Below are 20,920 nucleotides of genomic sequence, written 5' to 3'. Positions count from 1 at the left end.
TGAACGTTTGCGTCTTACTTTGTCCAATTAAATTTAGTTACTTTTCACTACTGCCGTCTTTTAAATAATTTTAGGAAATTGTAGCGGGACCCCGGAACCATTGCATCATGTGAAAATGGGAGCCATGGGAAAAGAGCAGTTTGTGACATTTACAAAGGAAAGTTTATGGACAGACAAAACCACGTAACACGATGTGATGGGGGTATAGAAGAGCTGGAAACAATGAATAGTGAAGTAGAATTCTTATCTGACTGTTTATGTGCACTAGGAGTCAGTCAAATTTAGATGAATCTGATCAGCATGGAAAGCAGACACCACCCTAACAGAAAATGGATGTTTTCGCACAGGTACGAAACGTGACCAACTTGAAACGTATGTTAAAGCAATATCAGAAGATCCAACCGTTACCACTTAATTATTGACGGACCTAGCACTGATCAAACTTTGAACATTTGATGACATTTGGTGCCAAAACAGTTGATGAATATGTCTTCACTTGTCCCTGGAATTGCAGTCATCACGAAGCCGATGTTATTACTCACCCGATATCATTGTTTAATAACTTTACAATGTTATTGCACATTGTGTAATGACGTCGCGTGCTGCCGGAACTATTTGCACTCGGTGATCTGACCAAAGTAACGTGATCAAAACATGTCGGCTGTCATTGACAACACATCTCGAAGTGAACCAGCGGAAAAAAATCAAAATATGAATACTTCCAGAAAAACCGATTCATGGTTGGAGGAGGCGATTTTCGCCAAGTCCACGAAATACCCCCGTATGAACTGTGTAGACTATTGTGTACATTTATCACGGATGGCTCTGACATTATACTTTCTGATCCTTTTCTGCGCCTGACCCAGCTTTGCGGGCGTGATGCACTCGTTGATTTCTTAGTACTTTGCTCGATATTATTTTGCTGATACTGGGATGAGTAATTAACAACATAATCCGTTGATGGCTGGTTCGAATCATGATGATCAAAGGTATATCATTGTTTACATTACGTGTGAGTAGAAAGACATGTCTTGAGTAATAATAAGATCATATCTACATGTCATCGTAATATTCAACTGTTAAAGTTTGCTTCAGTTACCGTCTCGAATAGACCGATCCAGTCACATCCGATAAGCCAAGCCCACTAGTTCTCGTCTTCTGTTTTGGCGTTATGAGCCAACAACCAAACAAAACAAAATACAAAAGATAAACAAACCAAAACAAACCCCCCCCCCAAAAAAAACAAACAAAAAACAACAACCCCAAAACAACCCCCCCCAACCCCCCCAAAAAAAAACAACCCCCAAAACAACAACAAAAACAACAAAAAAACAACAACCCTCCCCCCCAAAAAAAAAAAACCCCAAAAAAACCAAAAACAAAAAAACACACAAAAAACACACAAAACAAACAAACAAACAAAATAAAATAAAAATTTAAAAAAACCCCAAAGAACTCCCCCCAAAAGAAACCCCAAAACAAACCACCACCACCACAACAACAAAACGCGAAACAAAATAAAACATTGTGCAAGAAAAAAAATATATAAAAAAAAATGAATTACATAAATAAATATATTGATAAAAACACAACAAACAAACAAACAAACAAAAAACACAAAGGCAAACTCTGAAGCCTTTTGTCGCCTGCAGGCCACTAACTATGTGCAGGTTTGTCATTGAATAACAAAGGAAAACATCTGTTGTGGCTGAAAGTGCATGTGCATTTTAATCTGAACCATGACGATAATGACAGTTTTCTAAGAATAATTACAACAAATCCGCGATAATATGCATTAATATGAAAAAGTATCAACAGAGATCTACGTAAGTTATTCTACTCCCGAAATGCATGTTGCCTGGCCAGGGTAGCCTTTGTTTGCACAAATTCTCTGTGTTCAAATAACTTATGAGTTATAACAAATTTGTTATAGGGCTGCACAGTAAGGACACAGGGTTATTTATAAGTACCAACCAATCATTCTCTGAAAATTAATCACAATGTCATATTTTGTAAACAACTGTTATTTCACTAAATATTATGCCTTTATGACCAACCACCTCACTTCCAATATTGACAAAACGTTAAGCAAAACAGATTTTTAGTTTTAGTTTTAGTTACTATTTGTTTGGTTTAGAGTTTCCACGTAATATTGACTGTTATCAATTATGAGCGTGTGATGTGTTCAATTCGAGTTGTTGCATATGTTGCTGATATGCTGAAGACTCGGTTCGAGGCCTGTCATGGACAAGCCCCAAATGTGTGAAGTCCTTTGCTGGAATAATGCTAAAAGCGGCGTACACGCATACTCGCACTCGATGGGGCAGGATAGCGTGTCCTTTTCCTAAACACCTACTGTCATCACTAAATGAGAGTGATTCATAAATACATTGTTTATGACAATAATGTACTAATTATATTATCATCTGACCTAATCATGCTAATTAAGACTGTTTGTTGTTTGAGCTTGACGTTTCCTTTACAAATGTCATAGTTAAGAAACCAAAACGGATATAAACGCAATAGCAACCTATCGGAGAACACCCTAACGATGTCAGTTTGTGTTTCGACTGCAGACCGGTTATTTTTTTAGCGTGACGTTTAAAAAAAGATATCACTGTTTTAACGTACAGCAAAGTTCAAGTGAAATTTCGATAATACGAAAAAATATAACACATTTCTGTTTGTTTGTACATAAAGATATGTTATATTATTCCGTCTACAGAGACACGTCACATGATGACAGTTAGACTAAAACGTCTGAAGATGGTATTGATCTGTTCTGTGGTGGTTATGCTCCTTGTTCTTGGGTACGACATAGTGACGGATGTAGAGAAATCCTCCCAGGTGACGCAGGAAGAGGGCCAACAAAGGAAAGGGTTACTGGTGGTGGCGGACCAGAACTCAGCAGCCCAACGTCGGCTTCTCAAGGCCAAGGATGATGGGCATAATCTCAATGGCAGTGTTGAATTTGTTCATAGTTCTGCACTGCTTGACAGCACAGAAGTGAGCATCAGCTAACTCGGGTTTCAGTTGAAAGCTCTCAGAACGATAGCTCCAACGGGTGTATGTGCAGTGTCCTGAGATAGGTTTCGACGGCGTCGGGTGGCATGAAAAGTCAAAACAGAAGAGTTTCTCTTTTCTGTTCAGGACCAGTCACGTCCGTTCAAAAACGCCAGTGGGATAAATGAACGAATAACACGAAATGAAGAGTATCAATGAATGTAATGTCCAACTTCCCAACATCTTCACAGCCAGTGCCAGTGTAGGAACAGGATCTTAGGTTATTGGTTACCTTGACTCGGGCGCGCTTCCAAGGAGAAGTCCCAACTGCTGTGTGAGCTGCTAGTAAAGGGACAGCGACCCTGAGGTGATCCTTTGACTTTGACAAATGATGAGAGTTATAGATGCAAATCAATCCATTTATGTGCAATTTCTTACAATACAATCATCAGAGAGGGCACAGCATCATGCCCAAACCCTGAAGCGGAGAGCGGAACTGAAGCTGATATAACTGGTGGATCACAGATTCAATGTGTGAAATATTGATGAGCGTCTTTCGTCATTCGTTTCGACACAATCGTCAGCACCAACTAATTTAGAGATGCTTCCACTGAAACGTTCAATTAATGCTGATGTCAACGCTGTCGATGTTTTTATCAGTAATGGTCTTTTCAAAATGTACAGATCATAAGAATCGACATGTTCATGAAGTCTCGTCATAACCTGTTGCACACACGTGACATGATGCTGGTAACGAGAGGTACAATGACAAACTTAATTCCATATGCGCTTAGCATTTTTGACCAATATTCAAGTCCATATATATTTTTGTGTTCTCCAACTACAGATCTAACTACAATCCTACAGATTTTGAGCTTGTATTTCAAAAGTATCCAGTCGTTCAATTTTCCATTTGTGAGAACATTTATCTTTCACAATTAATTTCTACAATGTGTGTGTACATCTATCTGGTTTATTGATAAGAAATGCTTTGCTATGTGTTGATATTGAAGTGGGAGTTGGTGCACACAATTGGGATCTAAAACGTAGCCGTGATTTTGGGGTGGCAGTTCACTTTATGGCTATTTGGAACGGGCAAAATGCGATACCTGAATTCTGACTTGTCAATTTTCAAATGCCTCCATAGTGAATAACACACCAAAATTTGATACCCTATTACTGAAATTGTAGTGTGGGTGTAACATTGCGTTTTTCAACATAATGTGCAACAATGATAAATGGGATGATCACCTGGTGATGCTGAAAGCAATGAATCCCACAATTATTTTAACTGTGACAAGGCTGTTGGTGAGAAACTTTGTGAGAAACCATTGCACATGCAGTATGTGGAACAGAACAGTAATCCAATCGACTCCTTCGCCAAGATGATGAAGGCTGGTCTTGATGTGAAAGGGAAAGCTTTCTTTTTTTGTGCCCAGAACCAGGCACTTCTCATTTGAAATCGTCAAAATGTGTAAAGAAAATATCTATATGAAATGTCGGCTTTGCCATGAATTTACAGAGACTGTTGAACATCTTGTCGATGAATGCCCTTCCTTGGCCCAAGCATTGTATGTTAAACAGCAAGATGACATGGAGTTGCTCTTCTACTGTCTTCACCATGCCCATGTCTGTGGCGTGTGTCTAATTATCAGACAATGTCACATCTTTGGTCCTGTATTTTGAAGCAATTCCTGGCTCTGAACGACTGGAGCCTAAACTTGATGAATCTTGTCTGTAATAAGGAAGTAGGAGGGATACATACATCACTCCGTTGGTCAGCCTCTGTGTTTGTCCAGACAACATGTATAGTTGTTCAGTCACGAGCTTACCTTTCCAGGACACTTTCATATACTGGCTATTGCTTAGCGAAAAGAAGATTCGTTCCATCGACTCCTTCAACCCAAAATTTCCAGTAATATACATCCAACAGCTTCTGATTGGTTTAAATAATAAACATTTGTGATTATGTTTCGAAATATAAGAAAAATGTTCAAGTTGCGTTTCCTGGCAATATGCTTTCGTGTTCAACTCCTTTTCGTTTATGTTAACCAGTAAGTCCTTTCAAAGGATGTATGATTAATGACGTGGAGGATAATACACATTATGCAAACGTCAACGTTGGTAACAGTAGTTGCAGGGTTTCTCAATAATCTTCACCTTGAATATAATATGAAACTGATTTGTTCAAGCCAATCTACAAACCTGTCCAAGAATTCAAGAACCCATGCTGGTGGGAGGAGAACGTTCCTGAAAACACTTGTCCATTGGCTGAGGGTGCAGTAAAGAAGTCACTCAGATGGATGGAGCTGAGATGGGGGAAGATACTGCGCTGCCTTCCCTACTTCTTCATCATTGGACAGGCCAAATGTGGCACCACGACACTTTTCAGCAGAATATCACAACACCCTGAAGTCGCACCTCATGCCATGAAAGAAACTCACTGGATGTGTCATGGTCGACTAAGTATGTTTAAAATTATTTTGGACTGAATATATCAAGTGGAATGTTATTGCTGCATGTATTATGCAAGCACGAGATTCAGTGGATCTGTCAAACCCGACTACGTACGTTTAAAAGTATTACTTTCTCTTTGACCAAGGTCTTAGTACTCAGTACTTAGATACCCTTAATGGTCGAAAATGGACAATTTCGGGAATTTCTTGCCTTAAAAGCAAAACGAAACATATGCCACAAGTCAAACGCTGGTCATGGATCAAGAGATAGTTTTTTTGTTAATTCGAAGCTTTCTTTGTTGCTAAAGGCCATACTGCATTCTAACTTTATACAGGCAGTTGTTAAGTAGACTTGACAATCAGGTGTTTAATATCATGAGTGTCCAACTGTACAATTATGCTACGATATGTCAAGTAAACCAAGTAAATGAGTTTGATCTCCCTTTAGTTGCTTCTTACAAGCAATGGTGGTCTGTGGAAGAATAGAATAACCTCGAGCTTCTTAAAGAAGACTCTAACGATGGTATGCTTGTTAGAGATATGTGTATTAACATTAATACTTCCAACAAGTTATATTGCAGGTCATGTATTTGAAAGATTTAAAACCTACATGATTTTTTGTCATCACAACATAGATAGAGAGGCTGTAATTATATCGTTTTATCATTGCATTCTCCACCTCTTTTGACATACGGCGGATTCTGGAAATAACACACACGAGGAGCTTGTCGATTACGTAATATAAGGCGTGTACCCCGAGTACCAAACTGTTCTACTCGCCACTGTTCTCAATGCCATTCTGGGCGAGTACACGCGTTTACGGTCACGGAAGGTGTTGCTGTGACCATAACAGGCAATTAGGTAGAAGTTGCATGTATTTCAAACTGTTTGCTTACAATCTCCAAGTACGTCACACATCATTGATGCTTGTCCCCAGTGGCAAAATTGTAAAAGTGAGTCAATTGTTCATTCAAAAGCATCAATAAAGTAACAACCAAGACAAAATAGAAAGCTGCAGCCCGTTTCCTGAAAATAATCAAGGTAAAGATACAATAACACCGCTAGCGTTATGTCCTTCAAACATGTAATCCCAAATAGCACGGTCGATTATATGATATATTTCGAATAAGCATCTCACATACTGATGTGCATCAAGTGATGGTCCCTTTTTATTGCATCGATATCATGCTCTATATATCGAGGCCATACGTTTCGATAACTGGGGATATCGAGGATGGCATCTTATGTCCTTCAACAATTATGATTCTCCTTTCAGAACCTTCCTGTTCATCGATAGAGACGTACATCGATCTGCTGCAGATAAGTTCCTTATTTATTCAGAGCAGGCAAAGAGAAGGGGAAGTCAGTCAATATGTGATAGGTAATAGCATTTATCAATGTGTGATAAGATACATAGGTGTTTGAAGGCAGATAACACGATACATGGAAACGTGTACATTTGTTCCGATTGATTGTTCAGGTGATGCCACGCCAAACCATTTCTCCACGCACGGCTTTTGGGGCATGTTGCCTGGCAACGAAGGGTGCGCGGAGCCATGTGTGACAGATGCTGACGTCATTCACCATGTGAACCCTCGTGCTAAACTTCTACTGATCCTCAGGAACCCAACGACCAGGTAACGAGTAAACGACTATCTCAGTGTACGTAACGTACATTTGCAGTATTGTAGTCATTTTGGCTCCTCCTGAATAGAACTTTGTTATGTGACATTGCTTTGTGAGGTGTTCATTGCATGTATGAAGAATGTCACCTAGAGGAGTGCAAACGCAGATTTTATTTAAAACAACCCTGAACAATATCTCAGTTGTTACTGTCTATCAACGATAAAAACCTGTATACCAGACCGTAGGCGTTTCGCACTCTAGAGAAACCTCTACTCGAAAACTTGTTACCTGCAAACCAAAAGATATAATCTGGCTGAACGGAGAGAGAACCCATTAATCTGTGATTCCAAACTTACTGGGACATAAGACAAAATTGATAGAAACAGAACATATACAAAACTGAGAATGGAGTTGTGGTTACATGGCTGTCTGAAAAGGGACATTCGCAACAATTGAAAGGCAAGATTGGTATCATTGCCTGTTAAAATGAATTGTCAAATTGCCTGCTGAATTTGAGTATGAGAAACATATAGCTGATATCCTGCATTATGCTTAATGGTATGTATGTCAGCGTGTTTGAACCTCGCCTCATCAGAGGTCCAGGTGTTACGAAGAAGTTACAAGTCTGTCCTCTACCCCAAACAATGACAGTTTCTTCTACAGAATGTCTTGTATTTTCACACTCTACTCCCATTATCTGTTCAAAGCCATGCTGTATAAAAGAAATGTGTCCAAACAGGATTTCCACGACCTCGTTGTCACACAGATTGCAAACTTCCAAAACTGCCTGACATTACAGTCACTCCGAGGGTGCTCCTACAACTATTCATTTTCACATTATATGACATCTTCCGTATGTATCCCACTTTTCGTATCATTCTCTCACAGCGCATCTGATGATATAACTGGTATATTCTCTCACAGAGGAATACTTTCTTGTATTTTCCCAGTGGGGAAACGTTAGTCTCTTGAATTCTCACACACAGGCTGAAAGTAGCCTGTTCAGATTCTTTGAGAGAAGATATAGATATCACTAATAGTATTCATATTTCATGTGTTCCAGGCCCGATTATTTACTAACCGCCGCCATATAACTAAAATATTGAGTGTGGCGTAAACTAAATTTATTCACTCATTCACGCAGATATTTTATATTCATACAGAGGATACAGATCATCCTCCTTATATATCTATTATATTTCTCCACAGAGACTCTTCGTCTATCATGTTATATTCTCACACAGATTATATAGCATGGTATATTCTCTCACAGAGACTATAGATATCCTCTCTATATATGTGTCATTTGCCTTTGCAAAGACTATAAATATCACTTTCCATATATCGTCTTAAATTCTTACACAGGGAATATAGCATGTTATATTCTCTCACAGAGGATACAGATATCCTCTCTGTATATCTGTCATTTGCCTTTACAGAGACTATAAATATCACTTTTCATATATCGTGCTATATTCTCATACAGATGATACAGATATCCTAGTTATATATCTGCCACATTATTTCACAGAGTCTATATGTATCACTCTTCATGTATCATGTTATGTTCTGTTCTCACACATAGAATATATTCTCATGCAGAGGATATAGGTATCACTCTCTATATATCAGCCATATTTTGTCTCAGATGATATAAATATCACGATTCATATATCATCTTATGCTCGAAAACATTCGTTATGTATATAAACATTCGTTATGTACGTTGAACGAAGCCTATTAATATATCTGTTACTGAGTTTGTAAGCATCGGAAGGAGAATACCCTTTTTCATATGTCTATCTCATTTTCAAACGGAAGCAGAAGTTGAAACCTGGACAACCCTACCAAAAAGGGGCTGGTTTAGTGTTTGATATAGGAATGTATGTGATGTGCGTCGTCACACGCTGTACATATTGACAAAGGCTCATTATCAACGGATCCCTACTTGTTTTATTCGGTGGCGGTGGTAGCTCGGACGACCTATCTTTGTTACCGGCTGCATGCATGAGTATCACATAAAGCATTTATGTTATTTTGTTTTATAAGGTGGATCTACGTGGATCTATATACCAAGTCTTTTTGACCGACTGGATGGAAAAGTTTCCTAAAGACCAAATACATGTTGTGAAATTTGAAGAGTTTGTGGAAAACGAAAAAGCGCATCTTACGGAAATCTTCAAATTCCTCAAATTGAGTGAGTTTTCCGTTAGAGTTGAAGATTTTTCCATAATGTACATTCAGTACACACACATTGACTTAACAGTACATCAGGAGAGACAGAGACACAGAGAGAAATGAATCATATTTTTTATGCGTGATGGACATGGTGTTTTATTGTTAACCTTTAAAGTTCACTGTATAAATTGTATTACAAACCGTTTTATTGAACTGAATTTGTCTTACAGGTAATCTTTCAGACGAAAAGCTGGAAAGCATAACGAATATGAAGGCATTGAACCAAAGAATCTACAGAGCTGACATCGGTGACATGATGAACTCCACACGCGTTCTTCTCGACTCATTTTACAAACCATATAATGAAAAACTTGCAAAATTTTTGAAAAACGAAAAATGGAATTGGTAAACGTTAATAAATCCACGACGATGAAGATGAAGATGAAGATGAAGAAACGATGTACATACTTGATACATGTTATAGTATACACATGGTAAAAGCACTTCAGTCAGTCATATATTTTTACATTCGCTTGGTTGTTTAAGGCCACAATAATTCAGCCATATGACGACGGTCTGTAAATAATCACGTCTTGACCAGACAGTTGAGTGGCCATTAGCATGAGTATGAGTCTACGCACCTGTTGTACGATGACTGACCACCGCGAACCTGGCCATCCGATCCCCTTTGTGGCCTCATACAAGGATGGTTTACATTCAGGAGATCGTAAATAGACTTCATTTGTATGGACGTGTTTCTAGAGGAGGAGTAATATAATCCTTTGGATGCCTGGACTGAAGAACTCGTCACAGATTATCTGATACCCACTTTATAATCCGTTTCGCGGACTGAACTTTCAGATTTCTCCATAAATATGTATATGCGTTTGATATACATGGTCAGTTTAGACGATGCATCTGTCTTCAGACAGCGCTGTGCATACGAGCGCATTATGTTTCGCGGACAAAACATCGGCACGTGAATTTCATGCATGGTTCAATTATCAGAATGTGTTTCGTGATAATACCCGCGGTTAGTTTGTTGCATAGAGTTGAAGGAAAACGTTTGAGTTAGATGTTAGGTGATTAGGTATTTAGATGTTTGTTAAATGTTTGTTAAATTGTGGATGATCTGGTCATTTTCGGACGGTAGTTAAATAGTGCAGTCTTTGTATAGTGTCGAATATTCATTAGTGTTATATAAATCGACAATCTAGGGTATATAAAATGTGAGTTTAACATTAATAGTTTTGTATTCATTCCACAGCAAAAGTACGCCTACGTGTGCTCGTGTGTGAATGCGTGTGCATGTGCGTGCGTGGTTAGACTAGTGACACATTTACGATATTAAGATCCTACATAATGATATGTCTTCAAAAATAAATGAAAAATACACTCGATGCCTTATTTTCATTTCACTAAAAATACACCTTGTCCATTTCTTGAACATATATGCTATGTTTGGGGTAACACTTTGTAAACTTTAAGTAAAGATTCTGGTACGTACTTGGTGTTCGGGCAATATGTTCTATCTTTTTACTTATTTGGTGCATATTTTATTCATGAAATATAAACGTGAATATGGATCGGCACAACAAGCCAAAGACTTATATAAGTTGTCCATCAGTTTATAATACAATTAATAATTAATTTCAAACAAAGCACAGAAGCAATGGTTTTTACAAAGGCACGGAATGCATAATAATAGGCGAAAGTCTACAAAATTACATTAAATAGTTCATAGTGGTTGTATACATAAGAGTTAAGAATACTTTAAATCTGTTTGAAAGTATCTGTATGTAATTTTGAACAGAGTAATAGCTGATTCATTCTGTTGCTGGAGTTTTACCTTGAAGAATTGAGTTTAACTCAAAACCTATTAGCATAGGAATATTTCTCTGATCTTCTTTAGTGATAACAAAGGCAACAAAAAAAAAAAAAAAAACGTAATGGAGAGAATCTTCCCATGGATACCTGTAAACTGTTCCATAAACATTGTCTGGTCAAAAGGGGCGTGAATTTTATTCTTGTTGATCTGCATCAACAGTTTACCATATGACTCACAATCTTTACTATTTCTTCAATTTGTGTTTTTTAAAATGATAATGTTTTTGAAGAGAAACACCTAAATATTTATGGAAATGTACTTCATTTACTTAAATTCCGTTCATGTATACGGACGTACCTATCTACTTACCTACCTTTCCTATCTGCCTACACTTGAATAGCGGCCGATGTCCAGTTCAGCTGCTTTGTTTACCTTCGATCATTAGATGTCCATCACATCACGTCATGTTTTCAATGTCAACTCCCTGGAGACCATACAACTCATGCTGTCTACTACTTTGTCTGGGTTTACTGCATGTTGCTCTGCCCGCAACTAGGTGTTTGAACGTATTCATAAGGCCACCATCTGATCATTTACCAACGGATTCGTGGGTTCTTTAAAGTGCACAAGGTTGTGTACTATACAGTAGGGGTTTTGATAACACTGAAAGAGTCTGCACACAGAGAGGACCCAAGGTTTTCACACCAGGTCACATGTGAGCTCGATCCCGGTACCTCCATGCTCGCTGGATTACATGCCTGGCGCTTTAGACAGTTCACCCACAATGTTTAGGTGGATCCGTACCTTTGCACAACTTGATTTCTGGTCGTTTCAATGCAACTGTGACATTTTGCATCATCAGCTGCTTGTTTGCGATCAGTTACAGCATGAGGGAAATACTCTGCATGACACACTGTATGGCACGCTATTTAATACCATGACACTAAATCACAGTTTGGTTCTGGAAGATTCTGTGGATGATGACCTGAGGATGTGACATTACCTGGTGATATTACACACATCGTAGACTGAATGACATTACAACATGGACGATTAAATATCTTGTACAGAGAAATCAGTTCCTGGGACTTACAGTCTATACTGTACCTGTAGAATATACATTCAGTGAGTATATAATGCCCCATGGAAATATGGAATGTATATATCTCGTCCAGGAAATCTGTTGATGAATATACCGTATTTCTAATTTTCTTTCAATTGCCAGTGGTTTGATATTATGATAAAATATGTACTTATGATTGTAATAATTCTACTGTCTGTAACCAGTGGAGGAAATAAAGATCATTCATTCACTCACTCGCTCACCCATTCTCTAATTACCATGATACGTAAATTGCAAGAGATATATAGATGTGATACCAACGTCCAAGGGTATACTTCTAGTGTTACATGAACAAACGGATTGCAAATAAGGTTGGACATATAGTAATATACTGTAACATACATTGTATGATTCTTCCATGTGCATGTCATAAACACATTAAGCTTTGCTGAACTTTGTGTAGACACCCGGTGCACCAAAGGATTAAATGCCTGCCTTGGACAACCCCGAGGACAATTTGTCCATGTATGTGTCTAACACCTGTTCACTTGGAGACACATACTGCACGGTAGCTATGGATTAGACACGACCCGCCTCTGTAGGTGGATATGGCAGGTGTCAAAAGAGGCAGATATGTCGAAGAGTATGAATTATATAAAGACATACACATACCGTCCGTGCACGACACTACACATCAGAGTGAGTGAGTGAGTGAGTGAGTGAGTGAGTGAGTGTGTACGAAGCAACAGTGAAATCTACATTTGTAGGTGCAAGACCATTATTAAGGCCAGCCTGTGCTTCCAGGGCTCACACGTACAAGGCGATCTTACCGCTACAATGATCGTAGACTCACATTCTCCAACATTGGCTTGAGATAGTCGTAGCGTTGTGCAAGTGGGCTCAAGTCAATATCTGTAGCACCCCCGACCTCAAGGATACTCGTGTTCCCTGTTGTTTCATAAACCACATGTCCAATAGAGCTGTATGTGAGATCTCTCTCTCAGGAATATGGGTGAAATATTTCATCACGGGTTGAAACAAGCAGAGTACTAATTTTGCGAGTGTTGTTCTGTCCTTTCTGACAGATACTTATCGTATCTGCTAAAACCGATCTTGTCATTATGTGGCTGGAATATTGTGACCTTAAAGTTAATTAGGTCGCAGTCATTAATTATCATTTAATGACTTTTAACTCTTATAAAACTGTAACTTGATTTAGTCACGATATGGCTGAAATATTGCCGATATGACTTGAACTTTTAACTCACCCATTCCCTCATTACTTATCATAAATTCCAAGGAAGAGAACGAAGAACCTGAATCTACGTCGACTTGGCGTTGGTAAATGAAAATATGTCGAAAGGACTACAGCTACTGAACAAGTTTATCAATGTTTATCCGTCACCTCAGCAGCTGTGCCACGTCACGGTTGTCACGCCTGGATGACAGATGTCTGATGTCGCTCTGTTGGTCAGTTGAAGATGTACCCAGCCAGAACCCCGGGGAAGGTGACAAACCGGAATATCAAGAAAATATGTGAACATTCTGACATTTAATATTTAGAATCAATCGACTCAGAACTCATGGACAGTTACGCCATCTTTTATTATCCAGTTTCATTAAAGTAGCTGGAATTGTGCTGTATACTGTCGATATCACAGAAAACACGCCATACTGAATTACTTCTCAACTGTTCTACTTTCTAGTCGCCCCAATTACAGGTCTGGACAGTCGATGGTGATAGATACTGGGACAGCGACTGCTGCTGCCTAGGTTGTGCATACACCTGTTGACGCCAGACCAGGTGTTCCAGGACGTTCACAAACTGAAGCCTTCATGGAAACATGTGAGTATCTTTCTGTTTCTTCAGTGAAAGTGATTCAACACAAGCTCATGATACAGTACAGCCGTACAGCCGGCTGCTTTTAGAATGTTTTCGGGTTTGCAAGAAAGTTTGAAATATAAAAGGAACAAATAATGCATGGGCGGATCCAGGAATTTTGAAAAATGTTCAAACCCTCTGAACCCCACTTGGCTCTGCCTACGCTAAAAAGTCTTCAAGGCTGTCATATGTGATGATTTTCAAAACGAGAACGGGGGAGGTGGTCGAACCCTGTGGATCCGCCCATGCATCGCACCCTCCATGACCAGGACGAATCGTCGCATGTTTGTCTTCCCTTCACAAATGCCATAGCTTAGAAATCCCAAACGGACTAAAACGTTGAAGTATCTTTTCGGAGAAAGTCCTAATAATGTCCATTGTATTCAGACGGGTTGTTTTGTCCTTGACGTTTCAAAACGTTTCAAACAGGTTATCAGTGTGTCTGCGCACAAAGACATGATTTATTATTCCGTCTACAGTGAGTCGTCGCATAATGGCATTTGGACTAAATCGTCTCAAGTTGGGGTTGATCTGGTCTGTGTTGGTTCTGCTCCTTGTTCTTGGGTACGTCACAGTGACGGATGTAGAGAAATCCTCCCGGGTGACGCAGGAAGAGGGCCAGCAGATACAAAGGAAAGGGTTACTGGTGTTGGCGGACCAGAACTCAGAACTGGCGAACTCAGCAGCCCAACGTCGGCTTCTCAATCAAGTATCAACTCCTCAATATCTAAGACGAGTCCGAATGTATCAGGACATTCAAAAGTATTTGGAAAATGCCCGTTACAACAAGACTTTGTGGGAGGACCTTGATCTCAGGGTAAGAGTTATAAGCACAGTAGCAGTAGCCGTAGCCGTAGCCGTAGCCGTAGTAGTAGCAGTAGCACCAGTGGTATCAGTAGTAGTAGCAGTATCAGTAGTATCAGTAGTAGCAGTAGCAGTAGCAGTAGCAGTAGCAGCAGTATCTCAGGGTGAGGTATAAGCATAGTAGTAGAAGTACCATGAATAATCTCTGAAACTGCATTTCAAGCCAGTCTACAAACCTGACCAAGAATTCAAGAACCCATGCTGGTGGGAGGAGCACGTTCCTGAAAACACTTGTCCATTGGCTGAGGGAGCATTAAAGAAGTCATTCAGATGGATGAAGCTGGGAAGTGGGAAGATACTGCGCTGCCTTCCCTACTTCTTCATCATTGGACAGGCCAAATGTGGCACCACGACACTTTTCAGCAGAATATCACAACACCCTGAAGTCGCACCTCATGCCATGAAAGAAACTCACTGGATGTGTCATGGTCGTCTAAGTATGTTTAAAATTATTTTGCACCGAATATATCAAGTGGAATGTTATTGCTGCATGTATTATGCAAGCACGAGATTCAGTGGATCTGTCAAACCCGACTACGTACGTTTAAAAGTATTGCTTTTTTTTACTGGGTCTCTTGGCCTGCTCTTAAAAGTATCAGACAGACAGACAGACAGACAGACAGACAGACAGACAGACAGACAGACAGACAGACAGACAGACAGACAGACAGACAGACAAAGTATTCAATCACATGTACATTCATGTTACAAAATGAGTTTCACAAGTGTATTCAAGCTGACCTTGTTACGGATAAAACAAGGGAGATCTCGTTAAAGGTCACCTGCAATGTAAAACACAACTTTGCAGATTCTGATACCCTTCGGTATGCACTTACCGAAACAAATCATCATAAATGCCAATTCAACCTTTAAAGTTGAACAAAATGCGATGACAAAAAGCCCGCGAAATCGGAGTTCAAACGATTCACTAAATTTCCCCCTGCGCTGGGGAAAAAGTGGTTTCAACAGCTGTGCCTCGCTGCTCTCATAACGCATGCGCAGTGAATAGGTTCGCAGAGTTTCAAACAGTATGCACGCCCGGAGTTTGAGGTCGTGAGCAGTAGTCTAATCTTGGTTGTGTACACAAACAAGTAAATAATCTACTCGTTACATTAAAAAACACTTGTCGATTGTCTCTGTCACAGTCACAGTCACAGAGAAAGCTCAGTGTCTGTGTTATTGACACCTATATGTCTGCCTGCCTGTCTGCTAAAGACAATAAACAATACACAGCTTCAATCATTAACCACATGCAATTTAAAGTTAACACCTATCAGGCTATGCGACATAAACCAAATAAATTGATTTATGACTAGTGCACCCGTCCCGTCCCAGCCACATTATGTAATTAGGAAGGTGTGATACATGTACATATGACATGCTTTTATATCGGTGGGTTGCAAAGAAACTACATCCATTTTTCTCGGATGACTGGATCGGACGGAAACTGGTGCTAACACTTGTCAGTTTCAAGTCCTGCTTTGTACTTGCACGAATGACAGTTTCCAGCCACTCAGTAGTTCAGCATCTCTACTGAGATGATTTTGGATTGGATCGAACCCAAATTCATAGAACATGTATTTACAAAACCCAACATCTCTATATACATTATTTATGGATAGCAACTTTTTCTAGTGTATATGATTTTGTTTGACAACGGTATATGAATCCATACTGAAACGACGCATCAAGAACAATAAAAGAGGTTGTTATCCATAAAGAATCTTACTTTCTCGTGACTCGCCGTATTTCTCAAATGCCCACCAAACAGATAATCTTTCTGTACACACAATGAGCCCTCAGCGTATCAGCAAATGAAACAGCCAATCGGAAGCCGTCGTTACACTTGAGTGCACACCCACCCGCTATGACTGGGTTCGGTCTCCCATGGTTTTAAATTGACATTAAGTTTGACACTTGTTAAACTGTGAGGTAATAAAGTGCCATTCTTGGATCAAGGACCAAAGCCAAACTGAAATACAATATTTCTCACATGAGAGGCCCAAGTAGTTCTACCCATATCACCAACATATTTAAGCATTAAGGAAGACTGATGAGGCCAATGATTACAATCTAACTGATTTATTCTACACCAACAGTTTAGTTCATCACCAGAGTCTAAGACTTTGTCTTTGGTCCTTGGTCTTTTAGAACTTCTCCTATTGACAGCCTCTAGGTCGAGGCCGATGAGCCATCTTTTAGCCAACGACGTATAAAACTCTGCTTACAGTATATAACAGAACTATATTCTCACGTGTCTAACCCTGCATTTAACTGTGTTTTTAATCCTCTTCATGAGGATCTGCACAACAAAAGGCCGTCTCTTGTTCCGCCATTAGGACTAAGAGTCAAACCGTTACTTACTGCTGCTGGCATATATTCTTTTCCCGTATTCTTTCTCTTGCTCCTTGGCAGTTGGTGATGCCTCTGGTTGACCTCACAATAACATCATTTAGAGGTCAGGAACTAATGAATTACAATACAAACAAGAATATAAGCAATTAAAAACATAGCAATTACAATTAAATCCTTATTTACAGATGGATCCAAGACGATGGGGCTGTAGGCGATATGTATAATATGTCTACACTGAGCAATGTTCTAATTGTACAGACAGCAACGTGCCAGAGTAGCTTGAGGACAAGCAAAACGTTTTCAATTTAGGGTCACGCTATTTTCGTTTTCTATCGAAGTGCTGTAGTGACATTTTTTGTAAAAGAAATGGTGATGACTTTTATTAAGAAGCATGTGCAAGGTGAATGGTCACAGTAAGTGATGTCCATGCATGTCATGTGCAAAATCAATCCCTCACCCCCCCCACCCCACACACACACACCCTCCTTCTCATAATTCCAAAGCTTCTTATAATTTTCAAACATTGATATGTTCAAAATTGATGACCTACTTAGTATAGTATATGCGTACAAAATTGATGACCCCCTACCATCACAGAGCACAAATGGTGACCCAATCTTAAAATCATCATTATAAATTATTAACTGTCCCTTAATGACATACCATGCATCAAATGATCACCCTTAATTACATCGATTACATTTTATATCCTTGAAAAAATATTTTTTCAGAACCCTCCTGTTCATCGATAGAGACGTACCTCAATCTGCTGCAGACAAGTTCTGCATATATTCAGAGCACACAAAGAGAAGGTGAAGTCAGTCAGTGTGTGATAGGTAATAGCATTTATTAATATGCAATAAGGTAAATTAATATTCGAGGCCAGTAGAACTATACTTCGAAACGAGCACACTTACTGCGATGGTATTTTAACTGACTCTCCACAGGTGATGCAACACCAACTCATTTCTCAACGCACGGTTTTTGGGACATGTTGCCTGGCAACGAAGGATGCGCGGAACCACGTGTGACAGATGCTGACGTCATTCACCATGTGAACCCTCGTGCTAAACTCCTGCTGATCCTCAGGAACCCAACGACCAGGTAACGTGTAAATCTGAGTACATCTGTCAGAGTGAGAGCAGGAATTTGATTTGGCGATGCTGTAACAGTATCTCACTGATGTTACAATCTGTCAGCGTTGAGTGAGAGGGAATATGAACCCACCACCATCGGATTCGACATGGAGAACTGAAGAACAAGGTTCAGTCACACTGAGAGCTGTGATTGAGGAGCTGCAAGGGATCTTTTCAAAACTGAACTGTGAAATGGCCTGATGAATATAAACGAGACAAGAGTCGCATGTAACTGATCCCCTTTATTATGTGTTGTGTATCAATATGTTTAAACCTCATCATGTTTGATGAGATTCCAGACGGTCACAATTATGGTGTCCTAAAGGTAGATAATACATTTCTGTTCCAAACAGTAAAATCAGGAACATGTTTATGCCCTGACCTTCTAGACCAAACGATGAATTTCTGTGACAATTACTTCAACACAATTATTTTATTTTCAGGCTCTACTCCCAATACTTTTACAAAAACCACATATATGAAAGGAGGGTGTCCAAACAGGATTTCCACGACATGGTTGTGAGGGAGATTGCCAAATTCCAAAACTGTCTGACATCACAGTCACTCCGAGGGTGCTGCTACAACTATTCTTTATCACACTATCTCACGGCATATGTATGTATCCTCCCCTATTTATCATTCTCTCACAACGACGATATGTGTATCTGGTGATAGATATGCTATATTCCCTCACAGAGCATATGCTTTCCCTCTTAAGATCACTAATATTTTTGCCAAAGTGTTGAAACGTTTTCCTGTGCTATCCCATCTCTCACTCTTCACATATCTGTTATATTAAATCACAGAAGTGGAACATACTGCTCCTCAGAATACCTATTATAGTCATTCACGGAAGTGAGTGAGTGGGTGTATGTGTTGTAACACCGCTCTTAGCAATGTCTCAGCAATATCACGTGGACACCAGAAATGTGGCGTACACATTGTGCCCATGTGGGGATCGAACCTGTGTCTTCGGCATGATGACCCTTCGCTTAAACCACTAGGCTACCCCACCTTCCCACACTCAAGTAGTAGGTGTGACTGTTATATTCTCAACAAAAGGTGATGATGTTTGTCTTTGATGTAAGCATATATGTGATAAACTCTGTGACAGGCTAAACGTGTCTCTTCATGTACCTGCAGCACTCTCAACGTCAGAGCCTATTGCGCTGATAAAGCCTCATTATCTGAGAATCGAACCCATGATCAGGGGATCATTACCAGATAAATTCTGTGGAGTTAATCGCTGCACCTCTGACGGTCTAGCTTTGTTGTCTACTGTATGCATGAATATTACACAGCACGTGCATGTGTTTTATCATTTTATTTTGTAAGGTGGATCTACGTGGATCTATATACCACGTGTTTTTGGCCGACTGGATGGCAAAGTTTCCTGAAGACCAAGTACATGTAGTGAAGTTTGAAGATTTTGTGGAAAATGAGAAAGAACATCTTACGGACATTTTCAAATTCCTCGATTTGAGTGAGTCAACCGTTTCAGTTGCAGATGTTTCCATGATGTATTTTTATACACACTCGTTAACTCAACAGTACAACAAATGTAAATGAAAACACACATCATTAATAAACATAAACGTCTCAGGTCTTCACTGCATAAACTGTATTACAAATCGTTTTATTGAACTGAATTTGTCTTACAGGTAATCTTTCAGACGAAAAGCTGGAAAGCATAACGACTATGAAGGCATTGAACCAAGGAGTCTACAGAGCTGACATCGGTGACATGATGAACTCCACACGCGTTCTTCTCGATACATTTTACAAACCATATAATGAAAAACTTGCAAAATTTTTGAAAAACGAAAAATGGAATTGGTAAAAGTTAATACATCCACGAAGAAGAAGAAAGGGAGAACAAGAGGGTGTACAATAGAAGGTTCTACACGTTTTAATAAAGAAAATAAACCGTTATGCAGAAGATGATACTCGTTGTCCATGTCTGAAAGGTTACCGGGCATACATGCAATCTTTATTCAGACATACTATGAATATCCTCATACATGTGTATATTTCGTACATTCACCTTAAGAGCAAGTTCTGTCTGGGGGCGATGTGTGAGAACCAGAGTTCCTCATTACATTCACAGATCAACACATCCATGACTCATTATTACGTACGCAGACATTCGTGTACTGTGGATCAATCGTACATAAAATAACATAATGGTTGATACCCACATAAACTGTACAGGTGGTCAGTCCATCAAACACAAAATGGACAGCCCAGGAAAGCTCAGAGCTTCAACATGACCGTCAGAGAGAACTCAATTTTGAATGTCTGCCAAAGACAGAGAATTGTTCTTCACCTTCCCATGTTTGTTTTTCGCAAGAGGCAACGAATGAGATCGGGTGGTTAGGCTTGCTGACGTGGTTGAAATGCCATCGTATCCCAACTGCGTAGATCAATGTTTATGCTGTTGATTACTAGATTGTCTGGTTCAGCTCGAATATTTACAGACTGCCGTCATATAGCTGGAACATTGGTAAGTGAGGCTTAAAAGTTAACTCA

General features: G+C 39.5%; 2 protein-coding genes across 2 annotated transcripts; both read left to right on the top strand.

The window, feature by feature from the left end:
• Window positions 1–2,766: 2,766 nt before the first annotated feature.
• LOC137284000 (carbohydrate sulfotransferase 15-like) lies at window positions 2,767–9,672 on the top strand. The gene is made up of 8 exons (XM_067815665.1): window positions 2,767–3,006; window positions 4,347–4,448; window positions 5,196–5,469; window positions 6,736–6,840; window positions 6,940–7,096; window positions 7,749–7,938; window positions 9,135–9,282; window positions 9,494–9,672. The coding sequence occupies exons 1-8, from the start codon at window positions 2,767–2,769 to the stop codon at window positions 9,670–9,672; spliced, it is 1,395 nt and encodes a 464-aa protein (XP_067671766.1).
• A 4,857-nt stretch (window positions 9,673–14,529) lies between these two features.
• Window positions 14,530–20,231, top strand: LOC137283999 (carbohydrate sulfotransferase 15-like). Its single transcript, XM_067815664.1, has 7 exons — window positions 14,530–14,859; window positions 15,064–15,337; window positions 17,987–18,091; window positions 18,203–18,359; window positions 18,835–19,006; window positions 19,727–19,874; window positions 20,053–20,231. The coding sequence occupies exons 1-7, from the start codon at window positions 14,530–14,532 to the stop codon at window positions 20,229–20,231; spliced, it is 1,365 nt and encodes a 454-aa protein (XP_067671765.1).
• The last annotated feature ends 689 nt before the right edge of the window (window positions 20,232–20,920 follow it).

Source organism: Haliotis asinina, chromosome 5 (genome assembly GCF_037392515.1).
Source record: "Haliotis asinina isolate JCU_RB_2024 chromosome 5, JCU_Hal_asi_v2, whole genome shotgun sequence".
NCBI classification, from domain to species: Eukaryota; Metazoa; Mollusca; class Gastropoda; order Lepetellida; family Haliotidae; genus Haliotis; species Haliotis asinina.
Note: the sequence above shows the minus strand (reverse complement) of the source record. Positions and strands in the feature narration are given on the sequence as shown.